This window comes from Poecilia reticulata, linkage group LG14 (genome assembly GCF_000633615.1).
Source record: "Poecilia reticulata strain Guanapo linkage group LG14, Guppy_female_1.0+MT, whole genome shotgun sequence".
NCBI classification, from domain to species: domain Eukaryota; kingdom Metazoa; phylum Chordata; class Actinopteri; order Cyprinodontiformes; family Poeciliidae; genus Poecilia; species Poecilia reticulata.
The window spans coordinates 5,029,438-5,053,354 of record NC_024344.1 but is presented as its reverse complement, the minus strand read 5'-3'; the positions used below and the strand labels follow the sequence as shown (position 1 = coordinate 5,053,354).

The 23,917-nt window shown below is 36.7% G+C and overlaps 1 protein-coding gene across 3 annotated transcripts in view; it reads right to left on the bottom strand.

Annotated features, from left to right (window-relative positions):
• rxfp2a (relaxin family peptide receptor 2a) overlaps nt 1-23,917 on the bottom strand; it is an 87,126-nt gene that overhangs the window by 19,951 nt on the left and 43,258 nt on the right. For all 3 annotated transcript variants that reach the window (XM_017308439.1, XM_008427346.2, XM_008427348.2), the window contains exons 6-12: nt 18,917-18,988; nt 16,751-16,822; nt 15,173-15,244; nt 6,140-6,214; nt 4,048-4,119; nt 1,980-2,051; nt 894-968 (exon numbers count right to left, since the gene is read on the bottom strand). In XM_017308439.1, coding sequence (XP_017163928.1) covers nt 894-968; nt 1,980-2,051; nt 4,048-4,119; nt 6,140-6,214; nt 15,173-15,244; nt 16,751-16,822; nt 18,917-18,988 — 510 coding nt within the window. The remainder of the gene's footprint in view (nt 1-893; nt 969-1,979; nt 2,052-4,047; nt 4,120-6,139; nt 6,215-15,172; nt 15,245-16,750; nt 16,823-18,916; nt 18,989-23,917) is intronic.

Below are 23,917 nucleotides of genomic sequence, written 5' to 3'. Positions count from 1 at the left end.
GAATATAGCTAAATCCATTTTGTACTACTTGCGCATAACTGGAAGTATATTTTATATGTTCCATTCGCCAACCAAACACAAATCTGTTTAATCCATTTACACTCATTATTTGATCTCTGCCTCAAATCTCTTAAAATCTTAACAAGCTGATGAAATAGCCAGCAGCACAGAAGTTTTAACTAGAGGCGCAGTTAATAATGACTAAAAACCTGCAACACACAAAATATCATTTGGTCAAGGTTCCTTCTCATTTAGTTATCCTCATATCTGGAACAGTTTGCCATTAGCAATAAAAATGTTACAGATCTTAAACTTTTTCATTCCCAGGTGAAAAAAATGGCTGAAACAAAAACAAAGCTGTTAACACTGATGTATACCAACCTACTTTATTGTGGAGCATTAGTTTTCTCAAATATGCATTTTTGTGAATTTCTTAACAGTAACACAGCGTGCGTGTGCGTGCGTTCATTCTAATTTTGCCGTCTTAAAAAATATTGAATCAAGGTTTAGATTTGTAAATTATGTTGTGGGTTGAGAACCTTCGTATAAAACAAGGGTTGCTTTGTTTTTGTCATGTAACATTGTTAACTGTGCTGTCCTTGATTAAATAATCTTGAATTTAATTGAAATAATTACATTCCTATGTCACATGATTTTCTAATACGTAACAGTTGTAGAATTGCCTCATGTCTCAAAAACAGAAGAAAACGTTTGTTTTACTGAAGTCTCCCCTTTTCTCTCCAGCAGGGTCAAGCTCTTTGAGCCCTACCTAGATAAACTATCTTCATACTTTCTTTAGTCCTAATATTTTAAACTCCACCTTGATTTGGCATTATTACAATATGCACAAAATAAAAGACAATGTTTGAATCTTGGTATAACTTGTTACTCACAGTTTCAGGAGGGACTTGGAGAGGTTCTTGAACGTGTTCTTTGGCAGCTCATTGATTCTATTACCAGAAAGATTTCTAAACAAGATTTGGAGGGCAGGAAAAGAAAAATTACCATGCTTTACACATTTATGTCAGGGATTATCAGTCATAGTCTGCAAAAAGTTTGAAAAAGTATTCAACGCTACTTATACTTTTAATATTTAGTCACATTACAAACACCTATTTAAACATGGTTCCCTAAATATTTTATAAATGAAGTATAAAAATGTGGATTGGATTTTAATTCAGCAAACCTGACTCAACAGTTTGCAAAACTATAGTTCACTGGAATCATTTCTGAAAGTCCTTTCGGGTGTTTCTCTTCTAGTATTTAAACTGTTATTTCTTTCCTGAATGGTTAACTTTCAAGATCTAAATGATTTAATTCGAGCCCAAGCTGTTTGCTTAGGGTCATTGTCCTGCTTGAGGCAGAACCTCGATGCCAGTCTAAAGTCTTTTACAGCTTTTAACATCACTGCTATAGAAGCAACAATTTCAGATGTATTTAAACAAGTGAGAAAAAAGCACTGTATTAGAGATATAGGTCAGTGAATATGTAGTTTAATTCTACAGCTCAACCCTTAATGACGCATCCAGAAATAATATGTTACTCCAGTGTGAAGCATATCTCCTCTGCCAAAGCTGCATAGATATTAATGTTGCTATTTAGGTCTTGCCATGCACTCTTTTCAAACTCAGCGTATATCGTAAATAAAAAGAAATAAAAGCATGTGTTTAACTTTGCTGTGCAGTTTTTATTTTTGAGTCAACTTAAATTATTACAAATTCAGTTCTTACATTCTGCTAAATTAGTTTGCAGGAAACGTACTACGGCTTATTGAAGATCTACTCCTTTGTCTGTTGACAAACAGCACTGGCAAAGATCCAAAGCTGCTGAATATCTTCCACTAAACAAAAATCTCAACTAGATGTAAATACCCATTAAGCAGACGTATCAGTCCTGACTGAAAACATTTTCAATCAAAGTGAGCATGAGCATCTGTGTCCAAATATGTGCACAGAAAGAAAGAAAAAAAAAAAACTCACAGTTCTCCAAGCTTCCACAGAGACTGAAATGTGTCTTCGGGGATTCTAGTGATTCTGTTGTCCATCAATAATCTGAACAAGACAGATTTGCAGTCAGAAAGCATGCAGAGTAAGACAATGTGCTACAGTGGATCCCTGCTGTGGGCGTATGAAACATAACCTACTATGAGTTTGGGAAGATCTGTGAGACGCCAGCAGAGTTCTGGCTCCAAAGTTTGGCTCTAAAAACACTTTTGCATTGTTTTCTTCTCCTTCCTCTCCAACACACACACAAAAAAATCTCCAACTAGACTGAAATAGTCAAATAGTCCTGGTAGAATATTTTATAATGCAAGAATAACATGCACACACATTTATAACTATCAGAGCAGTATAATGAATAAATACATATTGGGGTTCAACATTTGGAGATCAACATTTGCAAAAGTGTGTTTTTTACATGTTTGCTAAAACCGTCACTGTGTTGTGACATTATGAGACAGAGAATCTGTAAAAAAAACAAAAAAAACGAGCTCATCTGACTCCTCCCAGTGATCCTTTTGCCATCAGAAGCAACCAATCAGAGCCACAAGGAAAGTCTTGGCAATCATGTCACTAATGCTTGTGTACCCACTGCTCACACCCTGCCCTGATTGAAATTGAAATTATTTTGGTAATCCTAACTAATCTAAAACTTGAAAAAGTTCAACTGAACTATGGCTGTCCTTTTTTTTAACAGTAAATATCTGGTTGTAGTTCTGAATTCACACACAAAATTATTCATAAAATCGTATGTGTCTTCTGTTTACTCTCCTAAGACAGATTGTACCTTTGAAAATAATGACAACTAAGCAGGTACTTTACATGCCTTTGACAGAGCCCACCTTTTTATAGTGAAATGTTTTTACTGGCAGGTCAAGGATTTTCCTTTGAATATAAAGTTGTGGTCACTTTAATATAATTTAGATTCTTTACTTACTAAATTTTAGCATACATCGCTTTTTTTTAATGCGGGAGAAAATTATATCGCCAAGCAACTTCTGGTGTAGTCACATGGAGCACAAAATATTCAGAAAACTGAGGCAACAGATCTACTGATATGTACTGCAGAAGTCAGACTTCTTTGATTAAAGTCATAATAACCTGAATTTACATACAAAGTTTGAAAAAGTGCTGCATGAACTACTGAGCAGTAGAGTTTTACTAACTGGTTGTAGAACAAATATGTAGGAAAGCCATTTAAATGGACGCTATGAGAAAATGCAAAGGCAACAAAGACAAAAACAGTTCATTGCACAGAACTGAACCGATAGAAGACCAGAAAAAATGTCTCAAAACAACAAAGGGTGGCAAAAAATAAAAATATAAGAATGTTACATAAATCCTCATCGTTCACTATTTTAAACCACTGAAAGGCAAGATTTGTGCCTGAACTTGCAGATAACTGAAATGTGGCAAAGTCAAGATCGCTCCGCCCACGTGGAAATGTTGAGATAATCAAACACGGACAATAAAACACGGTTTTAAAGTGAAGTTAGTGAAGCGCATAGCATTACCAGAGACATTTGGTGAAGCATTTGTGTCTTATCATCCAAAACTAAGGCAAAGAAGAAAAAAAGCACAAACATTTCTTCAAACAATAAACCTTCAGGTCTGTGAAGTTATTTGCAGGAAAACACAGAGATTGACGTTAAAGTCCAATTGTCTGATCTTAAAAGATTTCATAAATGGGGCAACAGTTTTGTATATCCAGCAAAGATGGGTTTGGACATTATTTCATTTTAAGCGTTGGGAATAAAATTGAGGATTCAAAAGGTATCAGGCTAGCAAAACATGGCTGCCAAAATGTTATATGATTGATGGTGCGTTTATAGAACACAACTCCTGGTGTTGCTGCAGCTGGGTCTGCACCAGCTGTCAATCAAAAGTTTCAACTAATCTTCTGCTTTATGCTGAGGACACAGCTGCAGTGGAAAGTTAATAATGGCATGCACAAGTGATCAGATTGTTCTCAAAACACTGGATGAATGCAATAAAAACATAACAGCCATATTGCATAAATCATTTGATGTGTCCATCATATACTCACAGGACTTCAAGTTTGCTGCATGTTTTTAAGATGGAATAGTTGAGAGTCTGAATCTGGTTTCCCTCGAGATCTCTGAGAGAAGAGATAAAAGCAAGGCAAAGAAAATGAACATTTTGGTGAAAGGGTTTAAAAATGACCACAAGGGTCCAGATCACCACTACGACAGATGGGCAATACAGTAAAAAAAAACGTGTTTTCTCAATAGAATAATAATTAAAGATTTCCAAGAGAAAACTTAACATTCCAGACAAGAAACATTTCATTCCAGGGCAGGGAAGATAGCACTGGTGTGACAGGATTTCCCTTGTTGAAAACTGCAAAATTTCAGCTGCAGCTGAGTTTTAAACTTACTGCAGAGGTTTAAGGTATTTATTTGGACATCCAGATACAGTCCCATTACAATATTCCACCCTGGACATGACGAATGGATCAACGGGTTTTTTCAACTTCAGTTAAAGACGGTTTCATAGATAAAGTAAATAATGCTGTACTTGGGAATAATTAGGAATTAAGAGACGGATCCTGATAAAACTTAACACCAAGGGTTCTCACAGTACAACATGGAATTGAAGTAATACCACCCTGTGTAAGAAATAAATTATAAAGTAAACTATAGTGCATTCAATTCAGTGGATTTATATAGCGCAAGTTGACAACAAGTCTCGAGGCACTTTACAAAAAATATTTAAATTCAATCATCCATACATTCTAATTGATTTTAGTTATCCAACAGCACAGCAAGGACAATAATTGCACAAAGTTGCTTAAAACGTTTCTAAGTAAACCCAGCAGGTTGCATTGAGTCATTGACTTGCTGCATTCACTCCTCCAGGAAAATCACTTTAATTTTGTTGTTGACTGTATCAGTTTTAAAACACTTAAAATGTAATAAATTGAAAAATATACGTATGTGTATCATGAGGGTTTATTATAAAGACAGGCGACAAACATCGGTTAAACTACATATCTGATTCTCAAACAATATTTATCAAGAGTAGACTAAACACAATATATTTAAGTCTTTCCACAAAGATACTGTGTTCAGGCATGTTGGCAGCAGCACTAAACTCCAACAGGACAAGGACAGAAATGTGGCATTTTTAACTTTATCTAATGTGACTTTAGTAATGTAATTCACCCTAAATGTGTTGCTTCGTAAATAGATACATGGTTATGAGATTTACAAAATAATATTACTATCAATCCAGCAGCACTGACTATTTCATTTTATAAAATCAATTACAAGTAACTTAAAGTCCAGCTTTGTAGTGCGAGCACCTTAAGCTGCAATCTGTGGTGCAAACAAACCAAATTATAAGTAGAACAACTCAAGTAGAACCACACAAAATCACAAGCTCATAATTAAAAGATTATCACGTCCAGACAGATATTAAGAACTACATAGAATGGTTTAGTTTGAGCTGGTGTCAGCAAGCTCAAGTGTGGTAATCCATTCGATTTGATCACAATTAGATTGTGTGATTTTAAAAAAAAATATATACATATATATAAACATTTGATTCCAAAAGAGAATTAAAACAGTGGTGTTTTCTGGTATTTTTCTAAAATAAAAAGAAAAACACATTTAAACAACCTGAGTACATTTGAGTCCAGGACTGCAGAGTGCTCCAGACATTCAGACACAAAAGCTGCAGAAAGCATGAGGTCATAGAGAGTTTCAGTCTCATCCTGCGGATAATGCAGCTGGTCAAGCTGACCGGCCACAGTGACATAAGCTGAAGATGCCTGTCAGTCAGAAGCATCACTCTAACCTCTCCACATCTCTTTTTAATATGTCCTTATGTCCACTCACAGGTACTAAACACACATTCACATCGCCGTGTGGCTGCGTGTACACAGAGGATATTACCCTCAACATGGCCGTCCTGAGTTCGACTCCCGTCGCTGATACCTTTGCCGCATGTCTTCTCCCCCTTCCTGTCATATTATTTACAAATACATGCCACTAGCGCCGCAAAAAATAAAAATAAAATAGCGCATTCACTCTCCCTTTTTAACACACAAACAACATCAATCACATCTCTCACTACACACCTGCATGCACACAAGTACACTGTCAGAGCAGACTCACAGCCAGTCCAGGGCAGGCATGTGTTGACAGAAGCTGGGATGAGGAAGCTGCTGCAGTGAGGTGTACACCATTGATCTGAGGAGAGACGAGGGACATTTTACAGCAGAGATTAGACTTTACAGAGTGGGAGCTGCTGCTTTGATCACCGTGACTTTCAACCCAGATAAGATTCTTGGGTAACACTTTATTTGAAGGTTGGTGAGACTGTGACCCTGTCATAAACATGACATAACACCTGTCATGAACATGAATAAGCCTTCATTAATATTTATGACTGCCGTCATAAAGCGTCATTTGGTAAATTATGACCCTTTTAATACAAAGTTGACATTATTCAAAATGTCTTTGTTATGACAACTTGACATTAACCAAGAAATCATTACTGTTTAAACTAGAATAAGACTGACAGTGTCATGTCAGTCTTATTCATTTTCTTTGAGCTTTGATGTCGTGGCCCCAAGATGGCTGCAAAGCAAACCCTACTATCCAATACAGACTTGGAAAAAAAGCATCCATATCCTAAAGCAAACACTGTGTGATGAGATCTTTCTTCAGAAGCTGAAACTTCGTTATCCCACATCAAAAACAAGATAGACATATGGGGTCTTGTGAAATGCATTTACACTCTCTTAGCACTACAAAATTCAATGCATTTTATCCAGATTTCATGTGAAAAGGCAACAAAAAAGTGCCTTATTGGTTAGTGGACAAAAATTTAAACTTGGCTTCTTTTGTCTTTGCATTTGTAAAGATCTACATTTATCCCCCTTCTATTCGTTGAAAAATTATTGGTGTTATCTAGGTGAAATCTGATCCTCTGTCCAAATCGTTTTTTGCAGCTTCCAGTAGAATTTCCTACAGGTTTGTTTCGCTCCATCCATCTGTTAACTCTGACCAAGTTCCCTCTCCATGCTTAAGGAAAAGCTTCACCACTGCATGATGCTTCCACTGCCATATTTTACTGTCTTAAAAGTGAAGCACAGTCTTTTCTAAAAAGTTGCATTTTAGTCTAATCAGACCACCTGCTATACATTTGTTGTATCTTGACAATTCAAATATTTCTTGTGTTTTTCTTCTTGCCACTTTTATATAAAAGCAATATTTGGATCTCAGCCTGAGTTCTTGAACTACCATAAACCTATTAGCCACTACTCTGAATAATGGTCTTCTCGTCCAGCCTGTCAGTTTAAATACACATTGTGCACGTTCTATTTTTGGATAATGGACAAGGGACATTTGCCCTTGTCCGTTATCCAAGGGGAATGGTGTGTACAATCTACCATTTTGAGTTTTACATCATGTCGTAATGTTATTCCCTCATCCCAAACAAACCTGGAGTGCTGCTTTGACACATTCATGCATGTTTGGGGGATCCTTAAATCTCCTGTGAAAACCATCCAGGGATAACTAAACGTCTATTCATCCACAGCTCCTCCCTGGAGGTGTAGTCCCAAGCCGAGCTTCTTCCTCATAAAGCACAAACTATTTGTCAGTCCAACGCTCCTGAGAACCGGTGTTAACGACATAATGGAGGAGCACTAACACAGACCCAATTTCAACGCGTCAAATTACAAAGTCAAGTTTCCTTTTTCTTTAAGTAAAGCTTAGTATATATATATATATACAATATATATATATATATATGTGCAGCATTTTTATAATGGTTGAAGGTAAAATAATTACTTGATTATACTATAAAACCGCACTATGTGGGTGGAAAACACATAATTCTGCCCCTTTAAGCTCACCCTCAGCCCCAACCTCTCTGTTCATGATGCGGTTTGTTCACTAAAAAGAGGCTCTCCGAGGCCTCATCAGAACAGTTAGGTTTATACTGCGTTTAAATTATACAGGATTAGATTTCATTCACTAATTAAGCTATTTCTGAAGGTAATTGATTGCATTTGACTTCATTTAGGGGTATCAGCATATAGGTCGCTCATGCACACGAGATGTAAAGAAATTCCCAACATGTGAATTTCATGAGGTATTATATGTCACAGAGTAGCCTAATGGACTTAGTTCCCTTCTTTTTACAGCTTGCAGATAAGGAATGAGGGCAGAAAAAATAGCAGCACAAGTTGGACACCACTTTAAGAATGTGTTTTCTATTAAAACTCCAACAAAACAAAGCAGAAACATGAAAGTGAAATACTGAATGATTGAGAACAGTTTCTACAAGATCAATAGATCTGACTTGGGGCATTAAACGTTTTCTGTATTTTGCATTCATGTTGCCAGCCTGACGATATCCCCAACACAGCAGCAAGTTTGGATTTATTCAAGCTATTGTGCCAGTGCTGTTGTTTCTGATCTACTTTGTGCAATGAATTCTAAGTGCCTCATCAAATGCAGCACTCCCATAAAACCTTTAAAACAACCGCCCACAGTTGCTTTACAAAAGTACGTCTCCGTTTTGTTTGGCACTGTTTTCCGATTCCGTCTCTTCATAGTCAACAACTTTATGACTTTCTCTCCGCAGTCTTTGCCCTTGTGGGTTTATTTCTTTTCATTTCCAGCTGAAGTAGTCGAGGCTGTGACAGAAGAATAAAAATGCTCTTACTCTGTTAACAGATATGAGGTAAAGTTTTTGATCCATGGACAAGTGATCCCTTTTACGAGATCACATGCAAACTTTCAATACATTATCTAACAGAAGGATGTCCCAAAACTCCTCTGCTTCAGTTCTATAAAATAACAATAAGATTTTAAGCTTGAATTTTGCATCGCATGATACAAACGTATTACAGCTTAATGCCTGTGTTTAATTTTTTATTTTTTTGGTTGCATCGGTTAATACGTTTAACTAACTTTTTAGATTTAAAGTTTGTTTAGAATGTTACCTAGACTATCTGTTTCTTATTAAACAATTTCATTGATCAATTTAGGCATAAAAAATGAAACGTATTAGAACTTATAGGACTTCTTCAGTCTGAAGGGGTTGTGAAGGGTTTGCCATGTCTTCTTTTAGTGTTTCTATTTATTTACTCATGTTAACCTCATTCTTTCCACATGAGAGTCTTACAATTATCTTCAGACATAATTTAAAAGATTAAACTTCTGTTTTTTCTATATCAAAACAAGCTTTCTTAAAAACAAAAGATAACAGTTATTACTGGCATTTATTAATCTCAGAGAACTAATCAGAAACTCTGAGTAGAATCAAAAGTGGGTCCAGTTTCAGCTCTGTGTGGCAGATATCTGATGAAGTCTAAAATATGCAAGATCAAAATGGGGTCAGAAAAGAGTGGGAATGAATATAGTATTAGTCACATAGTGGGGATGTATTGGGGKAAATATGCAGCTTTGCTTTAGAATAATGAAGTCTGAATCATTTTAAATTGAATAAGGTGATGTCTAGAGTAAGCAAAGCACTTGTGTACATTATTTAAAGTGATATTCCAGAGTTCATTACTTATCTTCATTTTCAATTCCTGCTTCCAATCTGCCCTTAAGCCCAGCATGGAATAACAAATTACAAACCAGGGATATAAGTTGTCCTTCCCTAAATTAAAAAGTTTGTCAAAGTCACTTCATTTTGTACTTTCTGAAATGCGCATGTGTTTTTTGACATGTGTCCTGATCTAAAACTGAAAATTGTGTGTTTTCTAGTTCAACATTTTGATTTTCTTTTCTCTGTTTGTAGATATGGCAAGCTTGGACAAGTAGCTATTTTCTAACTTTCTGAGGTCAACAAACATTTGGTATCACAGAATGGCGTGTTTATTTGTCTTCTCTTTTGACGATTGGCCAAGAAAAAAATATATATTTATACACCAGCAAAAACAAAAAGTTACATTATTACAAATTAAAAGTTCCTAGATACWCTCATCACTCAAACAACTTTAGCAAATATTGTAAAAATGTTTCAGTTTCGAACTGCGCAGTGTCGAGGTAGAGTGAGCGCCCATATTGCTGCCGAAGTTTACCGTTGTATTGAATCCTGCATTTTACTGTGATAATTTCAGTCACATTTAAATTGCATCTCAGAATACTACTGGTGGGTTTGACAAATAAAGACACATCTCTAGTCTACCACTTTGAAGAGGCAAAGAGAAAGAGAAAACACTTATTGGAGTCAAGTGTCAGGCCTGAGTTTTAGAAGGACATGCTGAGATGTGCCTGAGCGCTAAACAGGTCTGAGGAAAGACAACAACAAAAACAAGTCTCACCCAGAAAGCCTGTGAACAAGTTTGAAGTAAACAGCTTCAAGTTATTTTCCAAAGTCAGTCAAAGTCAGTTTGGTTTCTATAGCACATTTAAAGGCAACTGATGCTGACGAAAGTGTTTTGCAGCCAGATAAGACATTTAAATTCAGCCAAAATAGTTGCAATTAAATCTAAAATGTGTGAAAAACAAACGCCAGTCATTTTATAACATAAATTTTACACATTGGTGTGAAGTGAAATGAAAATTCTACATATTTTTAACAAAAATAAAAACCTGAACAGCGCTGCCTATATTTGCAACTTTTGCAAATCAACTTTTATGGCTATGCATTTACTCACTTTTCAGCTTTATTAACATAAAATTCCTTTTCACCAGGAAAAGAAATTTCCTGGTAAAAAATGTTTAGACCACGTAAAACCACTGTGGTCTAAACATACTAATATTGTGTTGTCCTCTCTCCCCGTCTCAAGTATTTTCTTGTTTTTTTTTCCAGGACTGCCCTGTATTAAGCTCTATCCATTTTCCCATTACCTCTGACACAGTGCTGTGCAGGAAGGACAAAATAATTTAATGTTGGCGTCATCTGACCAGAGCATCTTGTTCTACATGTTTGTCATGTCCCTTAAGGTTTGTGGCAAACTGCAAACTGGACTGTTATGACTAAGTCCATGGATATGAATATCCCCAGCGTCTCTGTCGGAGTACTTCCGCCCTCTTGGGTGTTTTTTGATTAATGGTCTCCTTGTCCGGGGAGCCAGTTTAGCTGCCCCAGTTCGCTTGCAGTCGTGCAAACCTTCCCATCGATTGAACAGAGCTCCATTATAGAATCAAAGTTTGGATGATGTTCTATAACTAAACCCTGTTATAAACTTTTCCCCACCTTTATACCAAACTTGTCCGCTGTGGGTCTTGGACTTCGTGATACAGTTTGTTCTTTAACAAACTTCAGAGGCCTTCATTCATTTTATCGTGAGTAATTTCTGAATTGATCCTTTAAAAACTATTTTTTTATATATATATATATATTTGTATTTGTAAGAAAAAACATTTCTTTTCCATTTTTCTTCCACTTCACAATTATCCACTGGTGTAGGTTATCACATAAAATCACAGTAAAATCCATAAAATCTTGTGATTGGATAAAAAGTTCAAAGGCTACAGAGACAGCCAACAACCACAAAAGCCTGATCTCCAAAGGAGATGGAAAAACATTATTATCCCTTCAAAATAAGAACTTGATTCAGTCATTAGAACAGGTTGCGCCTGTGGGTTTACTTCTTTTGAAACTGGCTATAAACTCACAATTGTATTATGTGCACCAGTTAGAAATAATCCAATATCAGTAAGGAATAAAATGGTAATGTCAAAAGACAAATAGAACAATTGTATTATGTGCACCACTTAGAAATAATCCAATATCAGTAAGGAATAAAATGATATGGTCAAAAGACAAATAGATGCTAACAGACTGACATATTATCATTTTGGTGCTTTCAGATTTAAAGGTCTCTATCAGTTACTTCTCATTTTACACTAATAATCAAAGTATGCTGGCAGTTTGCTCGCTGGATTTTTGTCTGCCTGTTAAAGCTTAAACAGAAATTTCCCAGATGACTTTCATGAAGCTTAATGAGATGTGAAGGACAAACAAAGCAAGTATCCATGGAGGTGTAGTTTTGGTTAACTCCCAGTCACAGTAGGTCAAAGTACTTAGTGTTGGTGTCCTTCAATCTTATCCACACTAACAGATCCACATCATATCTCCACTAAGCATCTAGTTTGATGTCACTTACTCCAGAAATCTTCCCTCTGTCCTTGAAACAGATGTCTTGTTCATTTTTTGGTTACATCTTGTGATGTTTACTTTACAAGTAGGTAAACTCTAGACAATGGTTCTATATTTTGGAAATATAAATGAAAATATATTTCCAAATATATTTGGAAATATTGTAAAATTTGCATGGTTCATTCTTTAAAACTCCCAGCACATAAAAAAAAGTTGTTGTGATACACCAGTGGGAGATAAGTCAGTTGGCCTTTTCTGGCTAAGGGAGTGAAAGTATCATTAAAGGAGAGGTGTTATGTGTTTTCCAAGCACATAGTATCATTTTATGGTAAAATCAAGTAACTGTTATCTTCAGTTATCATGAAAAGGCTGTATAAATCTTAAAAGAAATGTAACTTTGCATCATAGTCATATCTAAAGCCTTGAAATTGTCCTCTGTCTCTAGTTTAAGAACCTTCGACACGCCCCTTCAGCACATCATCACAACAAATCCTCTCCATTGACACATTTTACAACTCATCACAGAGGAGTGTTCAGTTTGTAGGAGCTTATTGCTGCTGCTGCTTGTGGGAGAAGTGCTGTGGGAAGGAGCTCAGATCGGGACTACAGCGCTAAGGCTAAGCTTTGGGGAAACAGGCAGCGCATTGCAGGAGCAGGTGTTAAGGCACCCCCAAATGGCTCCCGCAGGAGATTCAAGTATTCATCAAACATGTATAAAAGAGTCAAAGCAAAACTCCTGGTGTGTTTTTGAAGAGGGAATAACATTATATAAATCTCAAAAAGATGGGATCTTGTACAATTACACCCTTTTCCATCTCTCCACCTTTGATGAATGGACTCTTACAAGTCTTTAGTGTGCAGCAACAGAACATCCATTGCGGATCATTCAACTCAACAAGGATTAGAACTTTTTCCACTAAATCTCAAAAAACGGTGTGTAATTTTGAGTGCCTTGAGATTTGGTATACTTTGGGTTGATTCAGCACCTAAAATGTTTTATTGAAATAGATGACCGGCAACAATGAGCACTTTCAAGACTTTCACTTAAGACTTTAATTAGACCTAGACAAAAAAGTATGAATAAAACATATTCAAAATTGATTTTTTTTTCCCCCCCAACGCTCCTGCAGGCTAGGGTAGTTTTGTGTTGGAAACAATTTTGCCAATGAGAAATGGCATGCTGTCTCCAAGCAGATCATTTGCCACAGGGTGCTTAGTTATAACAATAATCTGACCATTAAATTAAGTAAATTAATAACTTCCAATTGGCCATATATTAAACTGTAGTCTGTGGAAGTTTTCTTCACCGCCACAGAGTATTCCAGTTATTCTGATGACAGCCCTTTGTAAGAATTAACAAGAATGTAAATCAAGATTATAATCAGTTAACATGTGTTAATTATCACTTTTTATAGACCTTCGACATCAAGCTGAAATGAAGCAAGACAGAACAGATTATCGGGTTTCCACCTTCGGAGGGAGAAATTATTTTATATGGTCCAAAAGCTTCACTGAGCATTTTTGCTTCGGCGCATCAGTCAGCAGTCAAGTGTTGCTGGTGTGGGATGCTTAGTCGAAAGTACGTCAAAAGTGTCGTATTTTCTAACGTGAAGCATATACGGCCACCGTCTGTTACCCTTTATAGCCACATTCAGATACCTTCAAACACCATCTGTTGCCCTTTATAGCCACATTCGGATACCTTCGAACACCAATGTGGCAGCAGGTGGAAATGTCATTTTGATCAACACTGATGGTCTTTTTTTTTAGACAATTATGCAGCAAAAAGCTTTTTCCACCCTGGATCTGTCAACTGTTTTTTGCCAAGCTGCTGGAAAAAACATCTTTTGCTGCGCCTCAGGAAGTTCTGCTGCTGTGCGGAGGACTGGATCAAGAATGCTCTGTGAAACTGAGGAAGGGTTTAACAGTCATAGCTGTTGATCTAAATCTGCACAGAAAAAATAAAGAAGGACTTCAGCTGTTAGGGACAAGAGAATAGCTAAATCAGTGTTGCTCAATTCCAGTCCTCAGGGACCATTGCCCTGAATATTTCAGATGCGTTTTTGTTTCAGAACACATGATTTAAATGACTGCATGACCTCCTCTGCAAATCATCAAGGGCTGCAGATGCGTGTTAATCACCCACTTATTCAGGTCAGGTGTGGGGAAACACCTGAAACAAGCAGGGCTGTGGTCCCTGAGGACGAGCATTGAGACATACTGATGGAAGTGAAGAAACTGATGTTTTTACTGTTCACATGAATAGCTGAAATAGTTCATTTTAGCCGCTTTTGATATAACAATATTTAACCTGTGTTAGAGAATTAAACCAGACGAATTGTTCCTGTGCACATACTGCATCATTTTCTAACAGTAACATTTGCCATCAAGGTTCATTCTATGATTTGAAATTTCATGGGTCAGTGGTTTGTTGGTATAGAAGTGTAACCCTAATAGTATACACCGGTTACCGAAGGACCGACTAATACATGTGCAGGTGAAAAAACATTATTTTGATGATTTACACACAGGCTAATGTTTTTAAGCCTTTATTTTAATTACGATGATTTCCTGCTAATATCTAATGAAAACACCACATTTAATTTCTTAGAAGATTAGAAGGTTGTGTTTTCAATAAAACATGGGGACTTAATGAAAAGTATGTTTAATTCCTGCTTAAAGGTTTTTTTCAAAATACACTTTTAAGCTGACAAACGCATCTCACCAGAATGCATTTTTTGAATTTATGAAGATGTACCTGTAACCATGCTACATCATTTCTTTAAACATGGTTTTGCCTCGTGGTAAGAGGCATACTTTTATAAGATTACTGCCATCAGCAAAAACTCTTTCCCTAAGAGTTTACTTTGTCACCAACAATGCTTGTGTAAATGGTGTGTGACAAAGAAACGTCCACATAATTGGTAAGACCTAAACTTTCCCATCGTAGCATTGCCCAAAGCATCATGCCAGTCCTGCTAGCTAGTTCACATCCCATAGGTAACGCATTTCTCATCAAACTGGTGAAGGTGCAGATCCATGTCATATTGTTAGATGAACAATAAAAACAGACTCACAGAAATACGAGCGAACGAAGTCCGAAGAACGTCTCATGAGTCAAACTGCTAAGTGGGTTATGATCCAACATCCTGGCAGGAAAAATGATTACATAATTAGTACCCAGTTATTTGAATGTGGTCTTGTGTGTTTCAGCATTTTGCATAAACACATATATTTAACTTTGTACAAATGTCAAAAATCAGTCTAGAAGGACATTTGGACTATACGGCCATTAGTAAAATCTGTCTATGAATTGTTCTGGAGCTACTCTGAAAACATTGATATATATTTCATATCACTAGAAAACAACACCAAGTTTTGTTCTCTGTAAATCTTTAATTAAAGACAGTTGTTCACTTCTGCCAGCCAACCGATTTTTCTCCCTTCGATTTGGAGCAGCGCTTCCTTTACTTGCGGCTAATTGAGTCATTTCAAACTGAACAATGCAGCTGTACAATGTGTGTAGAAATACCACACACATTCAGTGAACACTAGAACAAAACACAATGTACTTCATCATTCTCATTTACTCTCAAGAGACCAGTGCAGTTTAATCTAGGTTGTAGGAACGTCTCTCTCTCTCTCTGAGAAAAAAGTACAAAAAAAAAAAAAAATCAAGAGATCAAAAGTACTGTCAGGTTACTTACACTCTAAAATGGACCCCCACAAATGCCATCATACAGTTTATGTTTCAAGCATACGCAGTTCCGGTCAGAGGTTTAAATTGGCTCATTAACTGCGTGAATGTAATTTATTTTGGGATTAAATTATTTATTTGAACTGTTTGTGGAATGAGTATGCAAATATATAACTTCATTCTTGCTGATATTTGCTCAAATCTTCCTGAGAAAGTTACAAAGAAAATCTAAATTGTTTTGGAGAAGGTTTTTATTTTTCAGTTTCAGTCCATGTCGATGTTTACTTTAGTGTGTACAGCGGCTGCACGTCCCAGGATCCTTCAATTTATGGAGTTGAGCCTAGGTAATCCCTCAGTTGCTGTTGTTAATCACTAAAGCCGCTATCTCTGCATTTTAGAGTAGTAGCTTAGGTCAGAGGGGTTGAGTCTGGACACAAATGGGTGTTCCCAAGAGACTCATGCAAGGCACATGCTAAAACATGTTTTGGTCTAAATATCCTCTAATATTAACCTTCTGGTGCAGAATCTCCAAAGCTTCAACCCTAATGCATGTGCAAAAAGTAGTTTCCATGCTAGCAAACCCCTCAGTTTAGTTTAATTATTTGCGATCAAGAGAATGGGCATGCTTGTGATGATCATAAAAGAACTAAGTTTCTCAAACCTCAAAGGAAAATTGAGCTAAATGTCAGTAGTGCACTATCATGCACTATTTTGTTTTCAACTGCAACATAAATCCTATTAAAACATATTCACAAAAATAAAAAACCTGCTACTTTTGCAACTTTGTATGTATTTTTTAAGTTGATATCTCTGTTCAATGAATGTATTGAATGGACTGTTGTTTTTTGTTGTGGTTTCAGTTTGTCTCCTTAAAAAGAATGCTTCATATCAAATCATATCAATGAGTGGATGCAAGCTTGAGTGTATTAATTATGTAAAACGGATATGTGATACTCACAGCCATTCTAACTGACTCAGATCCTTGAACACGCCAGGACTGAGGGAGGATATTAAGTTGTTGCTGAGAAACCTGAGAGGAGTAGGAAACACAGACTTAGAGGTTAGGTCAGACAAAGACTAAGTGCTCAAATATTGTGAGGAAATGTCAGCAAGCCTAAATATCAAAATAGCATTAATGTAATGACTTGTTGACTATGGCTACATGTTTTAGATGGTCTTTGGTTTCTGAGAACTGATGTTCCTGCTTAGGTTGATCTGAACTCTGGCTATTCTCCTGTTTTACTACAGAGTAGCCATAATCATGATTCTGAAAAGGGTCACAGTCCAAACAGGCTTGCAGTCCTTATTTGGGTAAAATAATTAAAGCTGTCATGTCCTTGCTTCCTCATGAAAGCTCAAGTTTCTACTTACTAATAAAATCTGTGAAATCACCGTATTCATTACATTTAAGATATTTATCTCTACATCTACACTATATTGCCAAAAGTATCGGGATGCTTGTGTTTAAGTTCACATGAATTTTAATGACATCGTACTCTGAATACTTTGATTGTATTAAACAGTTGGCCCACAAATTTTCATCTCCAGTAGCTGAAATAAAGCTGAGAAATCAGTAATTTAGAAGTATGTTCAAGGGAATATTTGCCTATTTTCCCAGGAGATAATTTATGAGGTCAGGCACTGATGATGCTCCTGAAGGTTTTATGTTGTTTAAGTTCAGGGTTCTGTACAAGCCAAAGAAGTTCCTATGCACCATCCTTTCTTGCTGATGTCCTTGTGGGACTTTGCTTAGCGCACGTAACTGAAAAGGAAGGGACTATGTCCAAATGATAACCAGGAAATTACCCAAAATGAATCTGTATGCCACAGAATTAGCAGTAGTTTACTAGAACTAAGGGGCAAGTCCAACCCCCAAATAAAAACTGTGCACCACACACTGTCCTCCAACAAACTTTACCTTTACAGTTCAGTCAGGCAAGTCAATCTCTTCTGCCAACAACCCAACCCAGTCTCGTCCACAGAATGACAGGCATAAGTGTGAGTCATTACACCAGAGAACGTCTCCACTGCTCCAAAGAACTGTGGCAGTGTCCTTTACACCCGTTTATCCAAATATTTGCATTGCACTTGGTAATGTAACACCTCCATTGGACTGTGCATCTGGATTGTGATTAAATGGCAGCGGAAAATTCACTGCCTTAGGTAGTTGATGTTCTCGTTTCACCTTCCTCCCCATTTGAAAGTGTATTTTAAATAAAACCACGTGGACAGGTGCATTGAAAGTGTACAACATTCAGCAGATCAACAGCATGCAGAATTTTCACAACTTTTCCACTAATATTGCAGCGATAACCGGAAAATAACACTGCTTAATTTCTTACAACATGACACAATGAAGACACTCTGTCAGTACTAATTAAGATTCACTCAATTAGGCATTAGTGCTCGAAACTGAAAGTGAATATGATGGCTTGACCCAATTCTGATCTCAGCATTCATAGACTATTCATAACAAGTAACCCACATGCTTCTAAAATGTATTAAGACTTGAAATTCCTTAAAATCCCTTTGATTTCCTCATGCATAGACATTTGCAACATGTATTTTTGAGACCGCCAGCCTTAAATTTAGATGATTCTCCTGTCCCATGAACCTCTTCACACACTGGTCTGGAGCTCATTTAAAAGGCGACTCTGCAGAAAGTTAGTGGATTATGCACGCACTGCACCCTAGCATGAGCCACCTCCGATTTTTCTGACCTACCAGTCTGTGCCTGAATCGCTGCTGCTTTTGCTTTACGATACCACAGTTGACTGTGAAATGTTTAGTGGAAAGATTTCATGAATAGTTTTTCTGCTCAGGTGATATCCTAACTTAGTAGCAAGATGGAATTCACTGAGCTCCTGAAAATAACACAATAATTCACAACTGCTTGTGAAAACAGTTAAGAGTTTAGATTTATAACCTAAGCCTGACCCAAAATGTGACTGTTAATACCATAGATAACCATCTGCTGCTTTACTGAAGAACAGAGGCAACGTTTATTCAGACTTCCCACTAATTAGGAAATTAAAAGATAAGCATATTAAGCACAATGCAAAAAGCTTCATATAGCTGTTCTGGGTAGATTAAAAGCATTTGATAAAGCGACCAAGATACTTACAGCTTTTTAAGACTGTACAGTCCACTGAAGGCATTTTTTGATATGAACTGGAGGCTGTTGTTTTGTAGAAATCTGAGAACAGAGAACATACATTTTCTGAAACTACAGCTAAACAATTAGTTTACTGTTTACAAAACTAACTGTGTAAAACATCAAATATCTGATACATTTAAACACTGCTCCTTCAATACACTTTAGAAACACTTTGTTTTCTATAAATTCAAACCATAACCAGTATGGGGTGTTTTTTATGTCCACCAAAAGAGTGCACTGAAATTTTGTGTTTTGTATTAGAGTCACAAAGTTGCTCACAGCTGAGAACGTTTGCATCCATGTAATCACTGCTATCAGCAGTCCTACCAAAAAACTAAATTAATCTTATAAAATACAGAGAGTAGAACGCGTGCAGAAACAGTAATAGTGGTGGACTACTGCATCCACTTGCCATAGATTAACTATTAAAGTATATAAATCCTGATCAACAGTGATTCATTATGCATCCCTGTATCACACTCTAACTGATGTCATAGCACCAACCTATCATGAGTTTTTATGTGCTGCATAATGTTATGTGATGCAATCTAGTCCACCAGAGGCTGTGTAGTTAAAAATAGATAATCCATTTATGACAACGGGAAAGAAATAGTAATAAAATCATTCCAAGAAACAGTTTAACTGCATTTCACTTCAGAACACAGAGTTACACCGCAGCCTCAGTGCAGCCAGGCCTTCCCACTATGAAGCACTTCTGCAAAAGATAAAACTTCAGTTGGGGAAATGACCTACTTTCCTTGTTTATCTTTTTCGTGGTTGGCGCACAACAACTTAAAAGTCTCATGTAATTATAAAAACGAGTCATTATAGCAAAAGAAAGCAGCATTGTGACCGGAAACACACAAGAAAGGGATGTGGGTGATGCATATCTGTTGAGGAATTATGAAATTATTGCATTTTAGAGACGAGACCATGCCTAGTCCCTCTCATTCCAACCTCGTGCCTGAGCATAATACCATCTCATCCTTTATGAGGAATTCTGATACCTTTCTCCTTACTTTTCACCTCCAATTATCTTTTTCAAAACTACCCAGGGGATTATCTGGCTTATCCAGTTTTCTTAGAAAGTCACCCTGAGCTCTAACCAAACATCGTCAGAACTCCCCCAAACTGCTTTTTAACTTGCTGCCTCGCCTTTTTATGTTGTAACAAAATTCCTGCCTAACTGGGGAACTTTATTTGACAAATCAGGCACCATATGTCCCCCACAGATAGAAATTCAATGAGTTGATGTTCCACAAGATTCCCTTAAGTTCTTGAGGTTTGGCCCCGAATATGACATGCATATTGTCAAGACCACAAAATTGGGATAAGTAGAGTTATATTCTCTGAATAATGCTAAAAAATGCCCTGATCAACATTCTGCTGGAATAACTTATGTACAACTCGAACTCAGAGGCAAAGAAATATGTGAAGTTAAAAAGAAACATATTGCCTGAGGAAAAGAATGGACGTTCTAGGACAATTAATTTAATTACAAAGCAGATGGTGACTCTGTAATGTTGAATTCATTAGAAACGAAGTTGAATTACCTGGTTCATGATATTAAGGGTTTGCCTACATGAACCTTTGGTTTTCAATCTATTCTTTCTTCTTGTAGTCAAAACAAATTTCACACAACAAATTTGTCCACTTGTCGAGGTATTTTTTAGGGAAAAAAATTTGAGGAATGAAGCACAAAATACATATTTCATCTTCATTTTTAAAAACTCACTTTTTACGAAGACCCTTTAAGATTCACAGAAACATAAAAAAGAGACATGTCTACTGGTTCTGTAGAAAAAGATAAAAAGGAGTTAATTTGGACAGCAACAAGTTTACATTTCTGTGTGACTTTAGGACAAGTTGAACTCCAAGCGTTTTGAAAATTCAGTTTGAAAATGCTAAACACCAAACGTTCAGAGCACCGATTTAGTTGTAGTAACAGCTGAATATCTGAACTGATTCAAGATGTTTATAGCAGCTGTTTAGATTAGGTTTTAATGCCAGGCATTAAGTAGCTTTTATTGGAAGAGTGGCGAGGAGTAAAGGCTTAACCTTAAAGATGCATAACATTTTGAATATTAAAAATCCTAATTTTAAACTCAATTTTTCTGAACTGTTTTGAACTCTCTTAGGGAATGCTAATGTTCCTTTTATGTAACAGATTAGAAACAAATTCAAAGGTCCTGAATGGGTTGCTACAAACTTTACAGAGCATTGAACTAAAATTCCTCTGTGGGGAATACGGGCCCTTCAAGCAGCTTTTTTTATTATTATTCTTGGCACTTGCAGACTTCCAGACTTTTCTGGTCCAATCAGGCTACAGTCTCTGTTAAAGCATTATCATATGACGTTCCTAACGTTCAAATCCTCCAGTAATTGTGAAGCTTTTTTTCCTCTCCTTTTTTCTTTTATTGTTTATTTGCGTGGGGACAAGCGTTAAGTATTAACAAAAACAGAACACTATAACCTTTATAGCCTGAGCTAATTTGCAATGCACATCCGCAGACAGGCCTTTAACAATATAAAACAATTAAAAGACCATAAAACAAAATGTCATATATATCATAAAACCTAAAATTAACTTAAAGCAGGCCGCAATAAAACGAGAGTCATCATGGAGCCATCATGGGGTGACTGCTAACTATCACTACAAACCTGGTGGTCTTTAAGAAACTCCTTCAGGCTAAATCTAACAATGCGCCAGTCTGGAATCAGTTTCATGTCTGCAAGTAAGGAATTTCACATACGAATGACTTACACAGAAAAAGCTGTTCGACCAAAAGAGGTTTTGTGAAAAAGCACCTTACAATTGCTTGATGCACACCGAGTTAAACATTTAAAAATTAATGACACATTACAATATTCAACAAAGTTGTCAAAGTTCAACATTTTCAGAAAAGAGCAACCTTTAAGCAGGTAATAAACATACTTTTCAATAAACCCACATTTCAGTTTTAAAAATGTTTTATTATTGGTCTGAACTTATATGTCAGGTTTTAATTAGCTGTAAAAACATAACATATTTGAAGGATGAATGAGTATCAGTGTGTAAATAAACTGTATAATGTGTTGTACCTAGTGATTTAAGTTAATAAAATAAGTAATTTTTTAAAGAATAGTTATTGAGTATGACTTTAGACCTTTTTGCCTTAAAAGTTTTGTGAATTCCAAGGTTTTTGGTGTTGTAATAATCCTATTTTTTTCACATTTTTATACAAATAAATAAAAAATTGATTACAGTTGAACCTTGAAAATTAAATAAGGGGAGTAGACAAGCTGTGTTTTTCACATATTATTTTACAAAATAGCTTGTAGCAACAAGCATGTTTCCACAGTGTGACCCTAAGTAATTACCCTGTGAAAAGTTATGGTGCTGAATCCTCAGGCTCTCCTAGGTTGTTGTGTCCGTTTCCAAAGCACTGCAGAGTACTGAGCGGCTTAGGTAAATTAAGTCTGTCAAAGCAAAATAGAGCTCCCACTGTCACTATTTCCTGCAGGTTCCTGCTTCAAAAACAGATTTTCAAATCAACAGCTGCACTACAGCTTCCATAAATCATTTACATACTGAAAATATTTCAGGTGGAAGTTGGAAAGGGGGCATGTTTGTTATTTTGCAAATCAACCCTAAACCCAGTCATTCATGAGGCGTCAGTTTGCTGGGGAAATGGCTCATCGTGCGTGCAGCAGCTGCTCCAGACTAGAAAAGAAACCAGACCAAGTATGAAGTCATTCCAGGTTATTTCCTGTCAGTTACAGCCTAAATGTAAATAAAAACACCCAAACTTTGTGGTAATGTGCAACTGTAGCAATTTATTCGTATAAAGCTGATTTCTGCAGGTAAAAATAAAGGTTAATATTCTTTTATATCCAGTACATTTCATAAATCATCCAACCTCAGAGGAGGAATAGGGGCGTTTCTGCTCCGAGTTCCTGAACGTTTTTCTCTAGAATGACTCAGGAGGTTTTTTTTGTACCTGTACCTTTTGTCGAGTCAGAAAATCTGTCCATTACGGATGATTACATCGCCTGAGCTACTTCTCTTACTGCTGGAGCTTTACTGCGCTTTGAGGGCACAATTTTCTGGCCACTACAACAACGGCGCCCAGAACGTGATTGAAAACTAAACTCGTTCAAAAGAAGCATTAATCTTGGATCGTTTCATTGGGGTTTTGGTTTAAAACCCCAATGAAACGTTTGAGAGAAAGAAAGAAACCAGAGCTCTGATTGGATTAGAAAAGACATTAGAGAACATGGCACTTTATACTGGGAGCAGCACTTTTACCAGTCCTTATCATTTTGTACACCTCACACTTCCAGTTTAATTCAGAGTCTGCAGAAATACTCAGACAACTTTCCAGTTGTTGGGTGAATCAGAGGCAGACAAAAGGCAGAGTTTAGAGAGTTGGTGGACAGCTTAATGTGGAAACAATCAAATCATCTTGAATGTCCTGAAAATAAAGAAGGTGACTTCTGCTCAGGGTTCGCCTAGACAACAGACTGGACTGCAAACAAAACAGTGAAGCAGTCTACAAGAGTGACACAACTTAAATTTCAAGCAGACTGAAATTGAGAACCTGCCTTAACTCAGAAGAGGTTTGTAAAAATCCACTAATCTCTCATAATTAAAGTGTGCAGGATGTGTCTCAAGATGTGTCTCAAAGGAGCAGTCGCTACACACGGAGCAGCAGCAGCAGCAGCAGCAGCATGTGCGCCTCCAAACTTACAACAAGTGAACAATCAACAATTCTTTGTAGTTGTAATCGTTTAAATCCGTTTCTCGGAAAATCGGCACTGAAAAATATTTTAGCAAATCATTTAAAAAAGGCTTTCATCACAGCATTGCTCTCTCTCTCTCTCTCTCTCTCTCTCTCTCTCTCTCTCTCTCTCTCTCTCTCTCTCTCTCTCTCTCTCCCCACTTCGCAGTGCAGAATGTGAAATCTGTGCTTTCATTAAAGAGGTTTT